This window comes from Tenrec ecaudatus, chromosome 8 (genome assembly GCF_050624435.1).
Source record: "Tenrec ecaudatus isolate mTenEca1 chromosome 8, mTenEca1.hap1, whole genome shotgun sequence".
Taxonomy (NCBI): Eukaryota; Metazoa; Chordata; class Mammalia; order Afrosoricida; family Tenrecidae; genus Tenrec; species Tenrec ecaudatus.
This window is the reverse complement of record NC_134537.1, coordinates 49780349-49806276: the sequence shown is the minus strand read 5'-3', so window position 1 is coordinate 49806276 and position 25928 is coordinate 49780349. Positions and strand designations below refer to the sequence as shown.

Here is a 25928-nt window from a genome sequence, read left to right as displayed (position 1 = left end):
TGCTCAAGCATATGTTCAACTTTAAACAATAATAACCAGTAAAAAACAAAGAGCAATATTATCCTAGCTAAATTAAGAAGCAACCTGGAAAGAGAGTCCTAACTTGGTTTGAGTTACTGCCAGGCACTGGAGTGATGGGCAGGCCTGGTGGCTCAGTGGTTAAACCCTCAGATGCTAACTGAGGGAATGATAGGGTGAACCCATGCACTGATCTGAAGGGGAGCCATGTGGCAGTTTATTTTAGAAAAGTTTACAGCTTTGGAAATTCGATGGGCTCTTCTGCTCTGTCCTGTCGGGTTGCTGGGGGTCAGAATCAACGCAATGGGAATGGGATAACAGGATTATTTTGGATCATTTCCCTCTTTCACATGATAGAGTTCCTAACTTGGCTATTTCTGTAAGGGATATAGAAAGCAAGTAAGGTTTTGGTGTTCTTGAATTCTGTAGATGACCTGGATCAACACACAACAGCCTGATTCCCAAATAACCTAAACCCACAGATCTGGGCAATGAGAACAGGGATTCTAGGATACTGACCAGAGGACCATGGGGACCATTATCTATTGTCAGCAGAAGCAGTTTCTACTGCAGTTCTAGTGTGCGCTCTGATCAGAAAGCCGACTAATCGTTCCTAGAAACATGTTTAACTGCATGGCTTGAAACAAACAAACAAACAAATGTTTCCAATGAATCTTTGATTGTCAGAAAAATCAATGAAATGTAAGTGTCCTGGATCCGAGAATTCTGGTTACTCTTGCTTTAGTTGTGTCGGTCTTATTCTGAGGCTAAGGTAATCAATAACAAATTAATGTAGAGCTAATTAGGAGGAAGAACTCAGAGAATCAAGTAGCTCTTGGCACAACTGGGGTGGGGGGGGCAGGGAGAAGCTGTAAAAGTTCAACCTATAAAACCAAAAAATAAAAGCCTTGCTTACTGTCTATCACAGTCACAAGTCTGCCTTATGATTCCAGTGATGATCAATAACAGTAAATGGCAGAGCACTTTAGATTGATCTGACACGTTCTTGATTTTTATTTTCGTGTGTCCGTACCATCTGAGTGAGCAGGAGTAGCGTTATTCCTGTTTCAGAAATAAGGTGATCAATTCTGAAAGGTCGGAGGAATTGCACTAAGGCACAGGTGAGTAAGTAGGAAGGTTGGGGACGTTTTGGGGTCTCTCAAATCAGATGCTGCCTACAACAACATTGCTTCCTCAAAGAATGCAGATCAACAAACATCTCCAATTTTAAGGAGGTAAGCAGACTCGGGAAAAATCCCTGGCTTATTTTGAAATGGGAGGTTTAGTGTTTTGAGCTACTTTTCTAAATTTGAATCATAAATTAAAAGTAAAGAAATAGCTCTTTCCCAGACTAACAAAAAGAAAACGGGACGACTGTCTCAGGGGCATTTTCAAAGAATCGCTGTGTTATAATGTGAATGATACTTCTGGGTACTGTCAACCCCATGCAATTCCACCTTTGCCTCTGGACAACTTTAGGAGAGTGTTAACAGTGGTGGGATATGCCTCTGCGAACTCCGAACTCCGCTGTCTCTCTCCAGGGCAGGGTGAAGGCTCGCAGGAGGCATGTCCCCAGGGCAGGTGAGGGCACTCAGGAGGGTGTCCCCAGGGCAGGGTGAGGGTTCTTAGGAGGCGTGTCCCCAGGGCAGGTGAGGGCTCTCAGGAGGCATGTCCCCAGGGCCTGGTGAGGGCTCTCAGGAGGCATGTCCCCAGGGCAGGGTGAGGGCTCTCAGGAGGCATGTCCCCAGGGCCTGGTGAGGGCTCTCAGGAGGCATGTCCCCAGGGCAGGGTGAGGGCTCCTCAGGAGGCGTGTCCCCAGGGAAGGCTGAGGGCTCTCAGGAGTCTCCAGGGCAGGTGAGGGCACCCAGGAGGGTGTCCCCAGGGCAGGGTGTGGGCACTCAGGAGGCATGTATCCAGAGCAGGGTGAGGGCTCTCAGGGGTCCCTAGGGCAGGGTTAGGGCTCTCAGGAGGGTGTCCCCAGGGCAGGGTGAGGGCTCTCTGGAGCCCCCAGTGTAGAGTGCGGGCTCTCAGGAGGTGTGTCCCCAGGGCAGGGTCCGGGCACTCAGGAGGCGTTCATACCAGTTGGAAGCTGTGCCTGCTTAGGTGTCTGATAGACCTTTCTGCTCATGGCTTGTATGGAAGTGTCCATGATCTCTGCGGCTTGGGAAATCGCTCGGCTAGTTGGTTCCGGGAGCTTAGAAAAAGACAGAAGCTGCACTGGAGAATTTGCTTCCCTTTTCTTTATGTTTCTATGGCACAGAGAGAAAAGCATAAAATAAATAACAATCGAATGGTAGCTTGGGTAACTAATTAACATATTCATTAAGCAGACATTTACTGAGTTACTACTGTGTACCAGACATTATGGTAAACACAGTCAGGTATACAAAGATATATCAGATGCAGATCCTGCCACAGAGATAATATACTTTAGTAAAATTAACATGATCTGAATATAACAGGGAAAAATAAACATTAAAAATTAAGGAAATTTTGTCATTTACAGAACTTTCACCACCTAACACCTTCAAAGATAGCTCAATTCAAAAAAAATCAGAAAGCAACAAGTGTTGCAGGGGCTGTGGTGAGATAGGAACTCTCCTCCACTGCTGGTGGATCTGTTGGTATGTACAGCCACTATGGGAATTGATTTGGCTATTTCTCAAATGGATGGAAATTGAGCTACCATACAACCCAGCAATCCCCTACTGGGCTTATACCCAGAAGAGGCAAGAAACAAACCACAGCCAGACATCTGTGCTCCAATGCGGCACAGTTCACAATTGCAAGGAGTGGGAAACAACTCAAATTTCTATCAACAGATGAATGGATTAAAAAACTGTAGTACATACATACAACAAAGTACTACGCATCACTAAAAAGCAGTGATGAACGTAGGAAGCATATCACATGAGAAGAACTGGAGGAAATCAGGCTAAGTGAAGTAAGTCAAGCAAACTCAAAAGGATAAGTACAACATGAGTCCACTGAGGTAAGTGTAAAAAAAAAGTCCAAAAGGGTCATAGGGAAAAGGCTACTGTATACAAACATTCCTGGGGTGAGGACCAGGTAGTATGGCAGGGAACAGACCAAACCCAGGGGTACATATGGTAGCCAACTAAAAAGGAGGGGGGCAAAAAGAAAAGAAAAAGTGAGAGAGAAATGGATACGGGGGAACAGGGCACTAACCCACCCTAGGGGTATTGTTTATATTTCTACAAGGAAAGAGGGACCAGACTTCAACCCGGTGCTCCAAGATATGAATGCAACATGCAGGCATGAAGCAGGGAACCAATAGAGAGGTCTGAGGGGCTGACCCAATCCCAACTAAGTGAAAAGCCATGCCCCCCTCCCACAGAAGAATTTACTTCAGAGGACAGCACTGAAGCTACAGCTCAGAGAGAGGGAAATATCTGATCAGAACACATGGGAGCATATGAAGGGGGAGGAAGAGAGAGTGGAGCACATCCTGGCCCACCAAGTTCTGAGGATGATATTCCTGCTCAGAGCAGTCAATGCAATGAGAGGATCATATGGCCAGCCACACTACAAGACACGACATCCCTCACTGACCCATAGCCCTACAGGGACAACATTGGAGACACAGTGGGGGAATTTGTGCCCGATCTGACACCACCACACTGAGACAAAACACTAAGGGCATGCAACAGGATAGCAAGGAGGGGAGCAAAGCAAGGAAATCCTGAGGGAGTACCAAAAACACACTTTGGGGCCAGGGTTTGGCACCCCACCAGACTCAAATGGAAAACACTCCTAATGGTCAACAAACAGACTTTGAACAATTTATAGGCTTTTCTATTTTTGTCATTGGTTTTTTGGTTGCTGTGGTTTTATTTTCTTTTGTCGCTTTGTCTTGCTCTTTTTTTGTTGTTGTTATTTTTTGTGTGTGCTTGTTATTATCTCTGCAGGTCTATCTAGATAAGATAGACTGGATAAACAATCTGGAGGAGAAAACAACAGGATCGATGGTTCCGGGGATATATGGAAGAGGGGGAGGCAGGGGAAAAGAAGTGGTGTTAACCAACCCAGGGACAAGGGAACAACAAGTGATCCAAAATCAGTGGCAAGGAGGATGTAAGAGGTCTGGAAAGAATTGATCAAGGGCAGTGTAACTGAGAGGAATTACTGAGACCCAAATGAAGGCTGAACATGATGGTGGGCCAAGAGGAAAGTCAAAGGAAATGGAGGAAAGAACTAGGAGGCAAAGGGCATTTATAGAGGTTTAAATACAGACATGTACATATGTAAATATATTTACATATGATGATTGGGAAATAGATCTATGTGCATGTATTTATAGGTTTAATGTTAAGGTAACAGATGGACATTGGGCCTCCACTCAAGTACTCCCTCAATACAAGGACACTTTGTTCAATTAAACTGGCATTCCATGATGCTCACCTTCCCAACACCATTGCTGGAGACAAATAGGCACATAAGCAAATGTGGTGAAGAAAGCTGATGTTGTCCAGCTATCAAAATATATAGCTTCTGGGGTCTTAAAGGCTTGAAGGTGAACAAGTGGCCATCTAGCTGAGAAGCAACAAAGGCCACATGGAAGAAGCACACCAGCTTGTGTGATCACGAGGTGTTGAAGGGATCAGGTATCAAAGAACAAAAAGTCATATCATTGTGAATGAGGGGGAGTACAGATTGGGGACCCAGAACCCATCTGTAGGCAACTGGACATCCCCTTACAGAAAGGTCTCAGGGAGGAGATGAGCTAGTCAGGGTGCAGTATTAGCAACAATGAAACACAAAACTTTCATCTAGTTCTTAAATGCTCCCCGCCCCCCCACTATCATGATCCCAATTTTAACTTACAAATCCGGCTAGAGCAGATGATGTACACTGGTACATATAGGAACTGGAAACATAGGAAATCCAGGACAGATGAACCCCTCAGGACCAGTGGTGAGAAGGGTGATACTGGGAGGGTGGAGAGAAGGTGGGGTAGAAAGGGGGAACTGATGACAAGGATCTACATATAACCTCCTTCCTGGGAAACAGACAACAGAAAAGTGGGTGAAGGGAGACGTCAGACAGTGTAAGATATGGCAAATAAGAATAATTTATAAATTATCAAGGGTTCATGTGGGAAGGTGGAGCAGGGAGGGAGGGGAAAAAGGAGCTGATACCAAGGGCTCAAGAAGAAAGCAAATGTTTTGAGAATGATGAGGGCAACAAATGTACAAATGTGCACGATATAATGGATGTATGTATGGATCGTGATGAGTTGTATGAGCCCCTAATAAAATGATTTTAAAAAGTACTTTCATACCCATTGTTTTTGCATTCTCTTCACAAGGTCATCGAGGGCATTTTAAGCAAAATTCTAAGTTTTTCGTGTAATTTTTGTCTCCAATCCAGGAAGTTCAAAGAGAAAATAGACCTATCCGGCTCACACAGCCAGTGAATGCTAAGGTTGTGACTTGACTCTAAATCCCATGTTCTTTTCACTACAATTCAAGACTCTATTAGCTGTAGCAAGGAGACATAGCAAATCTAGATGCATACAGTCGTATCGTTTAAAAGAACATTAAGAACAGCAGGAAATGAAAACTAATGACAAGTGAAACCTTCTGAAGCCTTCCATGGACTGTCTCCCTGCAGTACTGTAGTTCCTTACAACTAGAAGGAACCAATCCAGGGTCTTTTCAAAGGCCTCCTGCCTGTTAGCATCCAGGGCACTGTGGTCCCTGGTGGAGAATGACAGAAAGGAACCTGAAATGATACTCTTCACCACTTTGCTAAATATCCAGAGTCCACCAGCATTGCCAAAACAATTGCAGAATAGAGTCACATCACCCTCTCCAGGGGACCCCTTTCTTCAATTCACTTTAGCTTCACCATTGTCCCCGGAGGAGTCGCTGACAGAGCACAATTTTACGGATGAGTTGATGGCTCTCAAAATTCACAGTCACCCCAAAATTTACAATGTGACCTTATTTCAAAATATGGTCTTTGCAAGTGTTATTATCAGTTAAAGATGTAATTGCTAAGTTAAAATGAGACCAGAGTGGCATTTGGTGGGCTCTAAATCCAGTGAGAGTTGTTTTCATAGAAGAAGATAAGGAAGACCAAGAACACTAGGTAAAGATGGAGGCAGAGATGGAAGTAGCTACAAGACAAAGAATAATGCCAAGGACTTCTGACCACTGCCGGACGCTTTCAGATAAGAATGTGTAGAACAGACATTCCTTAAGAGGTCCCCAGGAGGAACCAAGCTCAATCTCAGCCTCCTAACCTCCAGACTACAAGAGAATACATTTTGTTACTTTAAGTCACACATTGTGTGGTTTTTGCAGTCATAGGAAAGTAATACTAACCTACAAGTGGAGCATGTCAATACATACCACTACCCACAATAATGCAAACATCTATCCCCTGATTATACCTTTCACCAATAGGCTGTTCCCCCTTCTTTAAGTTTTTGGTAAGAATATCGAGAATGCCTAATATCAAGCAATCTTCAAAACAAACCATTGGGAACCAAAAGAGGTCATCTTGTAGTATGGTTTTTCACTGGAGATTTCTTAATTGTAAAAAAATGAACTGCTGGAATTCATGACACTTAGTCTTATGATACATGTATTTCTCTAATTTCTCTGAGAATATTCAACATATTCTTTTTCATGACTGTAGGAGACCAAAGTTAGAAGAAACATCTTTTCTAACCTTAACTCCATTTCTGATATTACTGACAGACTAAAATAAAAAGTAAAACTCTACCATATTAGACATTTTAGTTGATAATGATTATAATCATACATCATATTTATAAATTCAGTGATAGAGAAGTTTTCAGAAATGTTTTAATAATGAATATTAAAGCTGGCACCCCATTTTCTCCATTATATGAAAACACACACACAGAGACATATTGCAAGTCTCCCATTTATCTGTTACAGTAACTACCAAATAGGCCAGACCCTGCCTGTCTTTCACTGCATTACACCTTAGTGATAAGGAAGAAGCAGACGGCTTCCTTAATTTCACGCTACTTGGACAACCATCAACGTACCTTCTGGCCTGTCTTAAAAGAAACACAGCCGGCAGCGAAATTCCCAAGAGTTAGGCTCCCTTAGCTTGGATACAGCATCATGAGAAGGCTGCCCACTTAGAAAAGGTCATTAGGTTTGGTAAAGTAGTGGTTAGTGAAAACCAGAGAAACCATCCATGTGATGGAGTGACGCAAAAGGTCCAAGCATTCCAGTGATTGTGAAGATGACATGGGGCTGAGTGACGCTCCTTGTTCTCTTACAAGAATGGTGGCCTGGGTGAGAGCCACCTGCACGCCAACTCGATCAAACAGCAGACCGAGTGCAAAGGCTAGAGGAAGTAAGGCCCACCTGACGTAGTCAGCATTGCCAGCGTCAGACATTTGTGAGAGATCTGCTGCTCGAATACACAAAACTTTCTGAGAATTTCCAGTGTATAGCTGGAGATTCCCAAAATAAAAAGACCATTTTTTTGCTTCACCTTCCTAGATCATTATTTAAAACCATTACCTGAATTATTGTTTTGTTACCTTTTTTTACCAAACATTCTAGGGATGCTGCAATATGCACTCTCCCCTCCCCCTCCCCCTCCCCCCTCCCCCGCGTTACCTCCACCCACATGAGGAAGACTCGGAGATAAGGATCGGGACATTGGATTTTGATTCCTAATTATGCTTCCAACTGAAGTATTCTCTTGAAAGAAGTCCTTTAAGGGAGTATGTGTTTAAAAGCATACAACCATGTGTATGTTTACATAGAAATACATATACACATATACATGTGTGTTTTAGTGTAACGTGATGGAAAACTGTCAACTAAGAGAATTGAAACACATTTGTGTGAAAATGGTTTTCTTTCTTAAATAAATTGAAATGCCCTGATACTTAATACTGAGCTGGCCCACCATCTACTAGGATTATAGAAATAAAACTTCTCCGGCTTCACGTCCTCTGCTTTCTCTCTTCCTAAACCTTCAGAGTGGGTCCTCTGGGTTTCCTAACTTTATATCAGAGAGCTTATTCAGCAGCTGAACCAATCCTGTGTATGACTCCAAATATATAGGTCATACATTGATCTACCAATGAAGAGTAATTCCCTAGAACCGGCATCCAAAGATTCAATGAAGAACACTCAGCATCTTCTCCATTTCTGCTGGTCAAAGCCTGGCTCCAACTTTATTGCCTCCAGACTCTCTGCTAGTCAGTCCTGACTTCCTGGTGGCCGTGGAGACACTGTAGTTACCCGAAAACATCAAGGATATATGCTCCTGTCAGATCAAAATGATTTGATTTTCCAAATTGCAGTCTGGTTTGTTATGCTCATGAGCATGTCTGTCCCGCCCTTCTATGAACAACCCTTGCATCCTGCCCGACTTCTCTATCAGCAGTCTGATCCCTTCCTTGCCTCTGACTTCCTGGCACCCACTTTATATAGGTACCTCTGAAAATGCTTCTTGTTTCCTGCTATTCTCCATGTGAATTTTAGAGTGAGCAGACACTGCAATGCTGCCTTGAATGTTCTGTTCTCCGTGACAAGACTGATGGTTAGCACCCTGCACCTTTGGTCCTGGGCTGCCCAGGCACCTCCTATGCTTTCGCCGTTCCCCACTCCAAACACTTCGCTCATTCATGGGCTGTTCAGGTTCTCTGTCATGTCCACTTGCATAAGTGTCTAGCGTGTTCCATGCTCAGCTCATGTGCATTTACCAAGTCGTTTTGTATACAATCCCTGGCAAGTAGCAGTGTGTTCTGTTAATTTCTGTTATTTTCCAGGGTGGTTTAGCAATGGCTAATCCCAAAGACATGTCAACTTTATTCCCTGCCAGATTCTGCAGGTTAATTTAAGATCATAGCCCTAGAACATAAGTAAACTATTAAGAAAGGTCAGAGTCATGCTCCTTGTTGCAGTAAAAGTATCTGATTTTGACTCAAGTTTTCAGCCCTTTGCTAGAGCTCGCTCAGCAGTCTTATTGAGAAGAGTGTGTGACATGCGCCATGCATCAACTTTGTATTCCGTGGACACGTTGGAGCGCGCTGTAACGGCGAGCACAGTGTAACAGCATCATTTTCATTACAGAGTAATGCGCCCTTAGCTTCCAGACTGGCACCAGAGCAACGCCAAAAATGTTTTAACATTAATATTAAACAGACTAAAGTGATATCAGAGCTTTAAGTGCAAATATTCCATGTTGCACGCATTCTGGAATGCACAGTAAATTATGAACACTAGAAAATGTTGCTGAGTGCTAGAAAGGGATGGATTGATTACTCGGGGATGTGAGACTTAGCAGATTGAAATACTGCTCCCCTGCTCTGTGCTTCTTAGACTAATCAGAACATTTGATTCCTTAGTTCTCTAGTCCCCTAGATAAAGTGCCTCCTTAATGTGAATGTGTCCAGTCCTGGTGCACTTAGGAGACGAGGAAAGGCTCCGAAATTGCTCCAGTCACACTCCAGGGCCAAATTTGCATAAACAAACTGAGTACACATTTTTCCTGAGAGAGTCAGAAAAGAAAAACAATCCCCAAACAGAACACCACCACCACCACCACAACAACAACAAAACAGCTATCAAAAGAATCATCGAGCTTTTTAAGGCAATTCCATGAAGAAGGGATTTGACATATTTGGGATTGTTCACTCAATTAAGCATTTCAAAGAACTCCTTTCAGAGAGGATTAGGAGAGACATTGGTTTTCTCAGTATGGACTGAAGGTAGAGCATCTGAAGCTCCATGCTTAATTTCTGCTTTTATTTAGAACGAATTCCAGTCCTTGTCCATGGCAGGGAACATTGGGCATGGTAGTTTCCTGAAGGATCAAGTGGACTCTTACGTCCACCTACCTCCTGCAGAGACACTGCCAACCACATCCTTTCCCGGTGGCGCAACCATGGTGACTAGGCAGATGCTTGCACACATTTTCCACCTCTCGACCCTGTCTTTAGCCCTGCTAACAAAATACACGATCTCAGTGTGATGGGTGAGCCCATGGTATTGGAGTAGCCTCAGCCGCAGACTCCTGAGTGCCTCCCCTACTTTCCCAACTTTAGAGAAAATTGTTGTATAGCAATCTCTGTTGTTTCCAGAATGTCACAATCTAAAATTATTAGATTAGATTTATAAATATAGTAAATACGAATACAAAAAACAACAAGAAGATTTTTCCTTACAAATGTTTTTCAATTACGGTTAATGAACTAGTGGGACACTAATTCGCTGTTTACTTTCTGGTCATTACATGAATAACTGGATTTTGGTTAAGAATTATTATTTGACAAAAAATCTTCAAATAATTGAGTGCTCATTACTAAATATATTTTTGGCTCATAAAAAATTGAGCTCGTCTTCTCAAACATGAACACAAGTCCAGAGAACCTTGTTGATTGTGAGATTAGATAGATTCTCCCCCATCTAAATACATCTATTTGATGACCAGCAAAACACAGAAAAATAAAGCAAATGTTGGGCCAACTATATGGTACAGGCATTGGGAGGACGTTTTAAAATGCGTCTCTTGTGCTCTGAGCTTGATAAAGGGCAAAACGTCTTTGTCATGCATCATCTATCTTTGGTTCCTTTCCCATACCAGCTACATGACACTGAGAAATTAATTTAACCTTGGTGTACTCTAGTTTCTTTTCCTCAAAATTTTAATAATAATATCTACATTGGAGACTCCATTTACCCTGAATGCTCTAGTCAGAAATCCTATGGATAGTAGAATTACCCTTGACTTCTCCCTGTGTGTAAGTTGTCTCTCTATGTGCTGAAGATCAGCCACAGTTCCAACCTTACACTTAAAGAAAATTCTGGTCCCTCCCACAGCACTCTCTCCATCTCTAATGAGTTTGTTAATTTCACTGTTCACACAAAATTCACAGACCATACTTACGATTGTAGGGTTCAGTAGGAAGTAACTGGTTGGTTACAAAATACAACCAACTCAAATTCTGAGAACACTGAAAATAGATTTGCTGCATTATATAATAATGATAGAAGATATTATGAGTTGTGGAATGACATCAAGAACATTGTGTTAGTTGGGGTACGTTAGAGAAACAAATCCACAGAAACTCATGTATAAGAGAGAGTTTTATATAAAGGTCAAGTGCGCATCAAGAAAACATCCCAACCCAGTACTGCCTAAGCCTACAAGTCCAACATTAACCCATATGTCCAACACCAATCCACAAAGTCATCCTCCATCTCACAAAACAGACGCAATGGGGCCAACTGCAGGAGGAAATCTGACTCAGTGAATGTGTAAACATCTCAGTGCTGGCAGGGGTCTCCACACAGGTACTCCAGCACCCAGGGCTGCATTAGGGTAGGTCCATATGGCTTCTCCTCAGGAATGTCTTGCAGGAAGTGAGCCTTGCAAGCTAATTCAGGGGACTGGCTAAGGCAGCTGCACTCTGGTCCGACCATCAGAAAGCAAGAGACCCAAGAACTAGAATGGTTAGGCTCACGGAGCCATTTATCTCTCTGCCTTTCAATTAACCCACAGTTGTTTATTGGCCAGGTTGGCACAATAAACCAACTGACTCAAACATCATTCATGAAAAAAGCAAAAGGACATTAAAAAGATAGGAAGGTAAGAAATGGTCAGGGAGGGGGAAGAAATTGGCCACCAGATAGGACTCATCCCTTCAGAGCTCCTGCTGCCAGACCAGAAAACTGGGAGGGGAGGTTATTGTTTGTGTCTCCACAGGGAAAGAGGGACCAGACTTCATCCTTATGCTCCAAGATGTGAATGCCGGCGTGGAGTAGGGAACCAGTGGAAAGGTCTGGGAGGCTGACCCCAACCCCAACTACTAAGGAGACATCTGCCCCCCCCCCAGAAGAATTTATATCAAAGGACGGCACTGAATCTATAGTTCTGGAAGAGAGACATATCTGATCAGAGCACACAATAGCAGAGGAAGGGGGAGGGGGAGAGAGTGGAGCACATCAGGGCCCACCAGGCCAGGAGGTTGATGTTCCCAATTAGAACAGCCAGTCGACAGAGAAGACCATATGGCCGGCCCCACTGTAAAACATGATGCCCCCCACAGACAGACCCATAGCCCTACAGGCGACAATACCGGAGGCACAGTGAGGGAATTGCATCCGATCAGATCTGCCCCACCGAGGCAAAACATTAGAGGGGTGCAACAGAACAGCAAGGGAATGGAACAGTGAGGTCTCCAGGGAAAGCTGAAGATGAACTTTGGGACCAGGGCATGGTGCCCCAACAGATTGGCTGGAAAACACTCCTAAAGGCCAACAAACAATCCTTGAACTAACTACAAGCCTTTCTGGTGTTTTGTTTTGGTCATTGGTTTGTTGTTGTTTTTTGTTGTATATTGTTGCTTGGTTGTGCTCTGTCTTGTTCCTGTGCATGTTACAATCTCCGCAGGTCTGTCTAAATAAGATAGGCTGGATGAACAATTGGAGGATAAGACAATGGGACCGATAGTTCCATGGGGACATGGGAGACGGGGAGGTGGAGGGAAAGGTAATGGTGTTAATAAACCCAGGGACAAGGGAATAACAAGCGATCCAAATTGGTGATGAGAAGGGTGTGGGAGACCTGGTTGGGCATGATTGAGGTCAACGTAACTAAGAGGAATTGTTGAAACCCTGTTGGGGACTGAGCATGATAGTAGGACAGGAAGGAAGTCAAAGGAAATAGAGGAAAGAGAGGTGAGGCAGAGGACATTTATAGAGGTCTAGATAAAGACATACATATGCAAATATATTTATACATAAGGATCGGGAAATAGATCCATGTGCATATATTAATAAGGTTAGTATTAAGGCAGCAGAGGGACATTGGACCTCCACTCAAGTACTCTCTCAATGCAAGAATACTTTCTTCTATTAAATTGGCATTCTATGATGCTCACCTTCCCAACACAACCAATGAAGACAAAATGAGTGAACAACTAAATATGGTGAAGAAATCTGATGGTGCCCGGCTATCAAAAGAGATAGCGTCTGGGGTCTTAAAGGCTTGAAGGTAAACAAGTGGCCATCTGGCACAGAAGCAATAAAGCCCACATGGAAGAAGAACACGAGCCTGTGTGGCCAAGAGGTGCTGAAGGGATCAGTTATCAGGCATCAAATAACAAAAAAAATCGTATCATTTTGTGCTCACCTCCCTGATAATGATCGCTGAAGAAAGTGGGTGCATAAGCAAATGTAGTGAAGAAAACAGATGGTGCCTGGCTATGAAAAGATATAGCGTCTGGGGTCTTAAAGGCTTGAAGGTAAACAAGTGGCCATCTAGCTCAGAAACAACAAAGTCCACATGGATGAAGCACACCAGTCTGTGCGATCACAAGGTGTCAAGGGATCAGGTATCAGGCATCATCAGAACAAAAATCTTCCCATAGTAAATGAGCGGGGGAGTGCAGAGTGGTGACCCAAAGCCCATCTGTAGGCCACTGGACATCCCCTTACAGAAGGGTCTTCGAGAGGAGACAAGACAGGGTGCAACGTAGCAACTACCAAAATTACAACTTTCCTCTAGTTCCTAAATGCTTCCTCCCCCATCCCCCCCACCGCCCTCCCACTGCCATGATCCGAATTCTACCTTGCAAGTCTGACTAGACCAGAGGAGGCACACTGGTACAAATGAGAACTGGAAACACAGGGAAGCCAGGGCAGATGATTCTATCAAGACCAGTGGAGTGAGTGGCACTACTGGGAGGGTATAGGGAGGGTGGGTTGGAATGGGAGAGCCTATTTCAAGGACCTGCATTTGACCTCCTCCCTGGGGGACATACAACAGAAAAGTGGGGGAAGGGAGAGGTGAGACAGAGCCAAATATGAAAAAAAAATAATTTATAAATTTTCAGGGGTTCCTGAAGGAAGAGGGAGTGGGGAGGGAGTGGCAAAATGAGGACCTAATTCCAGGGGCTTGGGTGGAGAGCAAAAGTTTTGAGAATGATGAAGGCAACGAATGTACAAATGTGCTTTACACAATTGATGTATGTATGGATCGAGATGGATGGTGTATCAGTCCCTAATAAAATTATTTTTAAAAAAGAAGCAGCGGAAAGTGGGAAGATGACATTATATTTTAATTCATTTTTTTACACTTTAAAAAAATCCCCTCATATTATACTTAACCTTAAATAATACATTATTTAAGGGTATTTAAAAAATATTATATGCCATCTATGTAAAAAAAAGAAGAAAATGTTTTGAAACTGACTGTGGTTCAATTGTACAATACTGTTTTATGTGATTGATGGAATGTTATGATATATGTAAGAGCTCCCAATAAAATATCTTTTTTGTTGGCCACTGGCGATCTCCTCACAGAGGGCTTTAGGGGAGGAGATGAGTCAGTCAGGGTGCGATGTAGTACCGATGAAGAATACAGCTTTCCTCCAGTTCCTAAATGCATCCTCCCCCCGACTACCATGATGCATGTGGGAGCTGGAGGCACAGGGAATCCAGGGTGGATGATACCTTCAGGACCAGGGGTGTGAGGGGCGATACTAGGAGAGTAGAGGGTGAGTGGGTTGGAAAGGGGGAACCGATTACAAGGATCCACATGTGACCTCCTCCCTGGGGGACGGACAACAGAGAAGGGGGTGAAGGGAGATGCCGGATAGGGCAAGATATGACAAAATAATAATCTATAAATTATCAAGGGCTCATGAGGGAGTGGGAACGGGGAGGGAGGGGGAAAAAAAGAGGACCTGATGCAAAGGGCTTAAGTAGAGAGCAAATGCTTTGAAAATGATTAGGGCAAAGAATGTACGGAAGTGCTTTATACAGTTGATGTATGTATATGTATGGATTGTGATAAGAGTTGTATGAGCCCCTAATAAAATGCTAAAAATATATTTTTTAAATAAAGAAATGATCAAAGGAGATTTCAGAAACTTACTCTAGATCCTTGAGTAGCTAAGGCAAAAGGAAGAGATGATGAAATCAAAGAGCTGAACACAAAATTTCAAAGGGCAGCTCGAGAGGAGCAAGTTGAATATTATAATGAAATGTGTGCAGACATAGAGTTAGAAAACCAAAGGAAGAGCATGTTCAGTGTATCTTAAACTGAAAGAACTCAAGGCAAAACCAAGCCTCTGGTTGCAATATTGAAAGATTCTATGGATAAAATATTGAATGATGAAGAAAGTATCAAGGAAAATGGAAAAATATGTAGAATCCTGTTCTAAAATAGAACCAGTCAGACCTTCAAACATTTCTAGAAGTAGCATCTGATCAAGAAGCAAAGTTTTGGAAGAAAAGTTTAAGCTGCACTGAAAGCTTAAGCCAAAAACAAGGCTCCAGGATTTGATGGAACACAAATTGAAATGTTTCAACAAGCTCTTGAAATGCTGGTAGCACTCCCTCATCTATACCAGGACATTTTGAAGTCAGCAATTTGGCTAACTTACTGGAAGAGATCCATATTTATACTTATTCCTAAGAAAGGTATTCCAATAAAATGCTCAAATTATAGAACAATAGCATTTATATCACTTGCAAGTAAAATTTGGCTGAATATCCTCAAGCAACTGTTGCAGCAATACACCGACAGGGAGCTGCTAGAGATCCTGGCTGGATTCCGAAGAGGACATGGAACAGGGAATGCTATTATTGATGTTTGATGGGTCTTGGCTGAAAGCAGAGAATAGCAGAAAGATGCTTATTTGTGTTCCATTGACTATGCCAAGGCATTCAACCGTGTGGATCATAACAAACTGTGGACAGCCTGAGAAGAATGAGAATTCCAGAACACCTCATTGTGTCCATGTGGAATCTGTATTGATCAAGAGAGAGCTGTGTGAACATAACAATGAAAAACTGCATGGCTTAATATCAGTTAAGATGTGTGTCAAGATTTTATTCTTCACATACTTATTCATTCTGTATGCTGAGCAAATAATCAGAGAGCTGTATTACATGAAGGATCCCTGGTGGCATAGTGGTTACACATTGAACTGTGAAGCACAAAGTCAACAGTTCAAAACCACCAGCTGTTCCCAGGGAGAAAGGCAGGGCTTTCTACCCCAGTAAGGAATTATCATTTTGGAAACTCACAGAGGTAGTCCCAGGCTGTCTTATAGGGGATTATGTAGATGACACAACCTTGCCTGCTGGAAGTGAGGATTTGCAACATTTACTGATGAATAGCAAGGGTTAAAACCTTCAGCATCAATTACAACTCATAAGGAAACCCAAATCTGGCAACTAGAGCAATAGACAACATCTGGATAAAGGGAGAAAAGATTGAAGTTGAGGAGGATTTCACTCTTTTTGGAAACACAATCTATTCTCATGAACCAGTAGTCAAGAATAAAGGATGCATCACACTGGGTAAATTTGTTGCACAAAATCTCTTTAAAATGTTGCAAAGCACAGATGTTACTTTGAGGACAATGGTGCCATGGCATTTTTAATCACCTTCTATGCACCTGAAAGTTGGAGCTTGACTAAGGATAATGAAAAAAACCAAACCAAACCACACTTCATTTGAACTATTCTGGTGGCAAAAAAAAAAAATTGGAAAACACCAGGGACTGCCAAGACATAAACAGATCTGCTTTGATAAAAGTAGGTCCAGACAGCATTGAAGCTGCAGCTCAGGGAGAGGGACGCTTCTGATCAGGAGCAAAATGAAGAGGGAAGGAGAGAGAGTGGAACCAGCCCACCAAGTCCAGAGGACAATATTCTGGCTCAGAGCAACCAATGCAAAGAGAGGTCCATAGGGCCAGTCCCACCAAGAGACATGACATCCCTCACTTACCCATAGCCTTATGGGTCAGCACTTGTGACATGGTGCAGGAATTGTGCCCGATCTGACCCCATCACAACTGGGCGAAACACTAAGGGTGTGCAACAGAACAGCAAGGGGAGCAACACAACAAAGTCCCTGAGGAACGCCAAAAATAGACTTTGGGGCCAGGGCATGGCATCCCATCAGACTTGACTGAAAAACAGTCAGACCTGGAACTATTTATAGGCTTTTCTTTTTTTGCTGTTGGTTTTGTTGTCATTGTTTTGTATTTTCTATTCTTTTGTTGTTATATTTTGCTTTGCTTTGTCAGGTACTCAGTTTATTGTGCCAACCTGGCTGATAAACACATGTGGGATTTATTAAAGGGCAGAGAGATAAATGGCTCAGCAAGCCTTGCCTTTTCTGTCTCTTTCTCTTTGATTGTTGGACCAGTGTGCGGCTACCTTGCTTGTTCTCTGCCTCAATTTGCAAGCTACACTACCCCTGGGACACCTAACCCAAGGACTGTGTTGCTATAATTTGAGGTTCCTTCAAGACCAGCTTCACCACACCATTGGAATTGACATCTCTTGAGCTGGGGACTATTGGACCCTGTCATCTGGCTGACCGTTGGTGACCTGCCTTGCTGTTTGCTGCCTGTGCCTGGATAGCCTGAATTACTCTACCGAGGACTACCTGGTGGCCCTCAAGAGTTGAAGGACTGCCAGTGTCTCACAACTGTCTCATGCGAGTGAGTTGCCCTGAGCCAATTGTACTGCTTTATCAATTAATTAACTGTTTATTTCTTGTGTGATCTCTCTATCTGTATAAATATGTGTGTGTGTATGTATGTGTGTGTGTATGTATATATATATATATATATATATATATATACATATATATATATATATCAGCATTCTGGCTTTGTTTCTCTGGGGAGCCCTGTCTGGCGCTCTTTGTTTTGTGCAGTCATCTCTTCATGTCTCTGTCATAAGGTCGGTGGGACATGCAATCAGAGGAGAGAACAACAGGACCGACAGCTCAGGGGTAATGGGCCGCTGTGGGGCATGAGAGAGGGTGGTCCTGGGGAAAGGAAAGAGGGTGCCAACAAACCCAGGGCCAAGGGAACAATAAGTGATCTAAAATCAATGGTGAGGAGGGCATACGATGCCTGGAGGGTGGTTGATCAAAGGCAATGTTGCCAAGAGGAATTACTGAAACCTGAATGAAGGCCAAACATGATAGTGGGACAATAGGAAAGCAAAAGGAAATAGAGGAAAGAAGTAGGAGGTAAAGGGCATTTATAGAGGTCTAAATACAAGCATGTAGGTATGTAAATACATTTACATATAATAATAAGGGAATAGATTTATATACATGTAGTTATTTGTTAAGTATTGAGGCAGTAGATGAACATTGGACCTCCACTCAAGTATTCCCTCAACACAAGAACATTTGGTTCTAATACCACAGCACTCTGTGATGCTCACCTTCCCTGACATGATCGCTGAAGACAAAATGGGTGCATAAGCAAATGCCAAGAAAGCTGATGGTGCCCGGCTGCCAAAAGACATAGCATCTGGGGTCTTAAAGACTTGAAGATAAACAAGCAGCCAATAAGCTGAGAAACAACAAAGCCCACATGGATAAAGCACACCAGCCTGTGTGATCATGAGGTGTCAATGGAATCAGGTAATAGGCATCAAAGACACAAAACAAAACAAAAAGATCATATTGATGTGAATGAGGGACAGGGCAGAGTAGAGACCCAAAGCCCATCTGTAGTCAATTGGACATCCCCTTTCAGAAGGGTCGCAAGAAAGAGATGAGCCAGTCAGGGTGCAGTATAGCACCGACAAAACACACAGCTTTCCTCTAGTTCTTTAATGACTATCATTAGCCCAATTCTATCTTAGAAATTCGGCTAGACCAGAGCATGTACATGGGTACAGATAAGAGCTCACCACACAGGGAATCGAGGACAGATAAACCCTTAAAGAAAAATAATGAGAGTAGTGATTCCAGGAGGGGAAGGGAAGGGGTTGGCAGGAGTAAAAGGGAAACAATCCCAATGAACTATATATAACCCCCTCCTAGGGGCCTGACAACAGAAAAGTGGGTGGTCAGAAAAAGACATAAAAAATCCCTGTAATTTATAAATCATCAAGGATTTATGAGGGAGGGAGAGAAAAATGAGGAGCTGATACCAAAGACTCAAGTAGAAAGAAAATGTTTTGAAAATGATGCTGACAACATACGTACAAATGTACTTGACACTATGGATATATGTATGGATTATGAGAAGAGCTGTAAGAGCCCCTAATAAAATGAATGGGGAAAAAAGAAGTAGGTTCAGAATGGTCCTGCGAGGCATGGATGGCAAGACTTTTCTCAAGTCCTTGGACACATTTTCAGAGGAGACCAGTACCTGGAGAAGGATGTCAGGAACAGTAAAATAGGGGGGGCAGTGGGAAAAAATGCTTCCAGCATATGGATTGACACAGGGGCTGGCAGAATGGGCTCAAACACAGAAATACTTGTGAATATGGTTCAAGACAAGTACGCGTTTTGTTCTTCTGTACGTAAGGCTGTGCTATAAGCTCTGACCGACTCAAAGGCACCTGACAATCATAGTTCACTCGTGATTGGAGAGCTGCGTCTTGAATCATTCTAGAACCTGAATTACAACTTGTTACTTTTAATAAACCTGTAGCTGTTGCATCATCTGTGACACATTTATGGCCATTGTAAAACATTGTCAAGCCAGTCAGAGGTGAGAAACCATTTATTTATCAGAAACTCAATATATGTCATCTTTAAATCAGAATATATTGAATAATTGATTTTAGCATTTTGCTTTCATGCTAGATTTTGCTAAAGAAAGAACAAGGCATTTAAATATTAGTTGTCAGTTGTGGGCATATAATTTTGAAAAAAAATGAATTAACCAACTTGACTTTCAGTCCTTGATTTGTAAAATGGAGAAGATCCAATTTGGGAGGTAATTATGAAAATGCAATATGTAATGTATAGTAATACTCTCAAGACAATTGGGGATCCAATGACTTAAAATAAAACTCCCATCCTTTTCCATTTGTACATCTTTTATGCCTTACCTTTTCATTGTGTGGTAAATGGCATTATCCACCATGAGCTTACTCTCTTCCAAAATTTTGAGGACACGAGATTCTTTAGTCTTTCCTATTAAACAACATTTTACACAATCAGAAGATAATTTCACTTCCATAATTTTCTATCATTTTTAGCTCTATCCATCACACAGCTTGATAAACTGGTAACAAATGGTGTCTAGTGTCAACTACATGTGTGGGATCTTGAAAGGTTACTTAAGTCACACGAGCCCCTATTTATCCATCTTAAGAGTAAGTATTAGATCCTGTCTCAGAATGACTATAGAATGGAATGAAGAAAAGTGTCAACACTGTTTTAACCTAGCTGAAACTTCAATTTACTGGCTAAAACTAATTATAAAAAATGTTAACATTTTAAAATGAATGCCTTAGTTATCTAAACCAGTGATTAGGAAAGTTTAGAGTAAGCCATATATGTGGTAGACTCAGGAGAAATGTTGATTGAAGACACTTCAAGAACTTTAACTTCAGGTTTCTTTGATCTTCCCCATCCACCACAAACAACAATTACTGTAGGTCATTTTTTATACTCTCCCTACTTAACTCTGCCTAGAGCAAGAGTGTCATTTTAAAGATTTAGGTGCACTGGCACAAGTCATGGCATTTTCAATGGTCTCATTTGTATGTGAGATCTTTAGATGAACAAGGAAGATGCAGAAATGATGCTTCTGATATGGTGCTGGCAATAAGTATTTAATATACTCAGGACCGCCAGAATAATGAACAGATCTGTTTTGGAAGAAGTCCAGTCAGACTGCTCCTAAGAGGTAAGCATGGTTAACCTTCACTTTACGTCATTCGAACGCATTTTTAGGAAGGACCTGTCTCTGGAGAAGGCCATCATGGTTGGTAACCTAAATGCTCAATAAAAAGAGGGAAACCCACAAGATGGATGCACACAGTGGTGGCAACAGTGGGCTTCCACATAGAAATGATTTTAAGGATGCCCCAGGCCCGGGCAGTGTTTTGTTCTTTTGTGTATGGGATTGCTATGAGTCAGCGTTGACTTGAAGGCACCTGTCAGCAACACCAATAACACCAACCCCAATAAACAATAACCGACACCAATAAATCTGACTCTAACTTCTTGTCATATTAACAAAGCTCTGGAGTGAAGTCAATGAGTCTTCTATCCCTGCCTTTGTGACTCCTACCCACTGCATGAGTGGAACCATGGAAATAAAGGGCATAAAACACTAATGAAGGGTCGGTTTTGCATTCCATTTGGTCTGCAAGTGAGCCATCTGAGAGAGAGAGAGAGAGAGAGAGAGAGAGAGAGAGAGAGAGAGAGAGAGAGAGAGAGAGAGAGAGAGAGAGAATTCCATACCACCAAGAAAGAAGAGCATGTGTTTGACTCCTGTCTGAGGTGCGCTAGAAGCCACAACAGAGGAGCAGTATGGAGCTTGTGTGACAGAGTGGGGGAAGATTCCGTGTTCCATAACAAGCCAGAGCCCAGGGAACCAAGTAGTTGAGAGGCTGAGGCCCAGCGAGCCAGGCGGCTACTGGCAGAGAAGAGGTGTTGCTGTGAACAAACCTTGAACATTGTTTTCCGAGCCTGACTTTTGGTAACTTGTTAACTTCCTTCATAAGCCTCCATAATCTGGAGTATTGTCTGAGTTCTGTGTAGTTATTGCAACAGATTATAGACCGGAGGAGCAGCCAGTGTGCAAAGAGGATTAAGTAAATTGGACAGTGGAAGCATGCTTGACCTCTGCCTAGTGGCTCGTACATTTCTCAGGCTCTGTACGGGATACCTATAGCCTCCTCCATATTTTTTTTGACTCTTACCACTCTTGTCACAATCCATACATTGCTTCCATCAGGTGAATTTGTACATATGTTGCCTTCATTCTTTTCTAGACATTTACTTTCTATTGAGCCCTGGGTATCAGCTCCTCTTTTCCCTCCTTCTCCATCTCCCCCCACTCATAAATTCTTGATAGATTGTACATTGTTATTATTTTCATATCTCACACCGACCGCTGTCACACTTCTCCCATATAGTCTGTTGTTCTTCCCCTGGAGAGGGCTGTATAGTTGTGTGTTGATCATTAAGATTGGTTCCTCCTTTCTCCCTTCCTCTCCCCCACATCACCCTACCCTTCTGATATCACTACTCCCACTCCTGCTCCTGGAATCTGTGTGTCATGATGTCCCATCTCTTTTCTATATTTATGTACATGTTCTGGTCTAGTCTGAATTGAGAAGCAGCACTGGGGTCATGGTAGGGTGGGGGGGTGAGGAAGCCTCAAGTAATCAGAGGAATTTAGTGTGTTTCATTGACGTTTTACCCCTCCCTGTGGGCCCTCTGTGGGGGAGATTGTTCCATTGTCTACAGGTGGGCTTTGGACCTCTGCTCCAGCCCCCCTCATTCTCAAAAATATGTTTTTGTTTATGTGTCTACTAATGCCTATTGCCTGGTCCCTATGACTCTTCATGATCACACTGGCGGTGTGCTTCTTCCACGTGGACTTGTTGCTTCTCTGCTGAATGGTGGCTTGTGTAACTTCAAGCCTTTAAAACCACAGATACTATATCTTTTAATAGACAGGCACCATCCGCCTTCTTCACCACATTTGCTTGTGCATTCGTTTTGTCTTTAGCAATTGTGTCGGGATGGTGAACATCTCAGACTGCCAATTTGTTAGAACAAAACGTTCTTGTATTGAGGGAAGGTATGAGCAGAGGCCCTCCTCCATCTTTTAAAATATTCAACCTCAGATTTCTAAAGCTTCAAAGGCCTTCTCAATAAAGTCTTCCTTTACTTTTTATGCATAGCAGGAAATCAGATGATTTATTTGTTTATACTGCCTGTGTATGTGAGTTATACCAACATGCTCTTTTTTAGAATTAGGTATTCATTTCTATTTATCACTCTCTTCATCTGTCAGTGACTAGTATTTAGTAAGCACTTCTCAATTAGTTAAAGACCAAATGATTACATTCAAAGCAAAATGTTGATATGTTTTCCAATTTCCATGGAACTATCAGCTAGTAATTTGAGGGAGAAAGGAGGAACAGATTATAAGGTCTACACATAACCTCCTCCCTGGGGGATGGTTAGGAGAGGAGTGAGTGAAGGGAGATGTCGTATGGTGTAAGATATACGTATGGGAAAAAAATCAGGAGCTGATACCAAGGGCTCAAGAAGAAAACGGGTGTTTTAAGAATGAGGATGGCAACATGTGTATTAGTGTGCTTGACACAATTGATGCATATATGGATTGTGATAAGAGTTGTATGAGCCCCTAATAAAATGATTTTTTAAAAAGATGTCACTTTCTAATTAATAGTCACTATTACTGTAGTAGATTTGAATTTATTTAATAATTAATTTCTTAATCTCAAATCTCTTAATATTACAGAACATGTTGCTAAATTTTGAAAGATAGTTTTATCAGGTTGCACATTATTGCTGTTACAATGTTGTATAAAAATTTTATATTCACATTGAAATATTTCCTCCAGAAAAATAATTCTCATGTAATATTTATTATTCCAAATGTCTGCTAGAACTAGATAGATACTGTTTAATTATTTTGTTGCTTAATAATTTTTCAGAAGATACATTTAACTACTGCTTTACTGAATACAATGAATGCTTTATCCATGCTCCACAGTTTGTTTCCGCCTCTCTTCATGTGAGTTTTCCTCTGCTGCTGTTTGGGGCAGTCTGAAATGGTGAGAGGGAGAACAGTGTCCAAAGCAGCCGTATGAAACCATAGGCTACAACTGCCCATTGCTGTCTGGTGGTCGTGTGTGTCAGAGAAGGACTGTACTCTATAATACTTTCAAAAGTAGACCCAACCTAGCTTCCGAAGTGCCTCTGGGCGGATTTGAACTTCCAACCTGTCAGTTAGCAGCTGAGCCCACTAGTCATTTGCACCACCCAGAGACTGCTGTAGGTTCCTAGACTCAAATCTGAAAAGTATATTCTACAAAGTTATTTGATTTGTTGAAATCACGGTCATGAAGTCATCCACCTGGAGACACCATTCTAAAAATCATTTCACCTCTTTGACAGGGTTCACTGACCCTGATGCCATCCTTTACCCCCAATAACACCATTGCATGCATATCCATCACCTACAAAAGAGCTGCGATTCAGGAAGCCAGGAGGCTGTAAAACACTATTCTATTCTGAGAAGAAGAGGAAAGTCACTTATTGTCAAATCTGTATAAAACAAAAGGGAGTAGACAGGGAAGCAGAAATTTTCCTTCTCTAAAATAATAAACTATGCTGAGCTCCCGATCGCCATCCTTGACTACCTCTGAGCACTTGGCTTTGACTTTGAGCTTTTCAATTTCATCCTCCTTTTAATAATCCTGTTTGCTAAAATCCAATGAACTGGCATAAAGTTGGCCAACTTTTCCTTTTTAAGCAAATTCACTCTTTCAGCTGGCTTCCCCAAATTCCCCTGTCTACAGCCAATGCCTTGACTTCTAGTTGTTCATTTGCATCTTCTTTTCTTTTAACAGCTATAACTTGTTCTAACGTTTTCCATGAAGATAATTTCACATAGATCTTGCCTTTGCACAAACACCACACTCCGTGTGGTGTTGAATACGTATGGCTTATCATAATGAACGTGCTACACAGTGGTCTTCAGAATGGATTTTCTTTTCTTAGCACCATAATGATCACACATATTTTGTAGGTAAAAAAAAAAAAGGAAATCTTCCCCCCCCCCCTCCAAATTGGTTTAAAATATAGACTTTTTTTACTTGCTAAAATGTCTCTCTCCACTCATTGATGGACCCTGTGCTGGGACTTACACCGAGTGAGGTATTAAGCATACTTCACGGAGGACAAAGAGATTGTTAAGGCCTTTCTTTTAATATGGAAGCATTTGTAAATTGATTACCTGATTTGTGAAACAAAATGAGTTGGTGTTGCCTGATGTGTAAGAGAGCTCGTTGTACTAGGCTCAACTTGATTTCTAAAATCTTTAAATGTGGCAAATAGATATTTTTTGTATTGTATTCAACTGTCAAGCATAGCAATTTGCTCCCAACTAGCTACATATAACTTTCAGGTTGTGAGGTTATAAAGGACAAATGAATTGACTTAGGAAGCATTGGCTCAACATCTGTGATGTGTCAAACCCTAAAGTGATTGATTTGCTGTGGGAGCTGATGGAAGTACTTTCATCTGAGAAACTTGAAATGTAAGCATGCCATCTTTTTCTGTATTTCTAGTATTGGCTGGATTGATTGTGTTCATGGATTGTTCATGGATTGATTGTGTCTTCCCTAAAAGATATGTCAACTTGAGTAACCCTTAATTGGCAGCATGGTGCGATTCCCCACATTTTGAGTTGTGAATTCTACATGTTGAGATGGGCTGTAAAATCTCACTTCTATCTGTTAATGAGGAGCCTTAATTGTTTCACGATGAAAAGTTCCAAAGCACTAGCTACTCCATGGGAGAAAGGCAGGCTTGCTTTCTACTCGTGTAAAGAGTTAGTCTCAGAATGCACAGAGGCAGTTCTGCCCTGTCCTATGGGGTCTCCGAGTTGGAATCAAATTCTGAGTTGGAATCAAATTGTTATTGAGGCAGGATCAGTATAAGGTATGTCCCAAATCACAGCCTTACTTAGTCACACCCTGATGTAAGTCACACCTTTGTTTGTCTTGTAAGAGGCAAAGAGAGAAAAGGTGCTCAGAGACAAGGATGAGCAAGGAGCTTGGAACCCAGGTCCCAGCACTGAGACACTCCTAGACTACGGGTCAGCAAACTGTGGCTCTCCAGTCTTATCTGGCTCTTTCAGTACATACATGTGACTCTGACGTAAAAAAAAAAACAACTTTAAAGATATTATTCAAATAATGGTGATTCTGTTTGTTTGTAAAAATATGCTTATGGCTCTCAGATAATTGTTAACTTGTTGTGATGGACAGGATTGGCTCTTCCATCTCAAAAGGTTGCCCACCCTAGTCCTAGACCCAAGGGAAGATTGTTGCCTAGACATGTGGGGATTTCCAAGGAACTTGAACCCAGAGCTATTGAAAGGAGAC

At 42.2% G+C, this 25928-nt stretch overlaps 1 protein-coding gene across 1 annotated transcript in view; it reads right to left on the bottom strand.

Annotated features, from left to right (window-relative positions):
- TPO (thyroid peroxidase) overlaps nucleotides 1-25928 on the bottom strand; it is a 235949-nt gene that overhangs the window by 168842 nt on the left and 41179 nt on the right. The window contains exons 2-3 of the mRNA XM_075557175.1: nucleotides 19875-19959; nucleotides 2098-2267 (exon numbers count right to left, since the gene is read on the bottom strand). Of these exons, the coding sequence (XP_075413290.1) occupies nucleotides 2098-2267; nucleotides 19875-19959 (255 nt within the window). The remainder of the gene's footprint in view (nucleotides 1-2097; nucleotides 2268-19874; nucleotides 19960-25928) is intronic.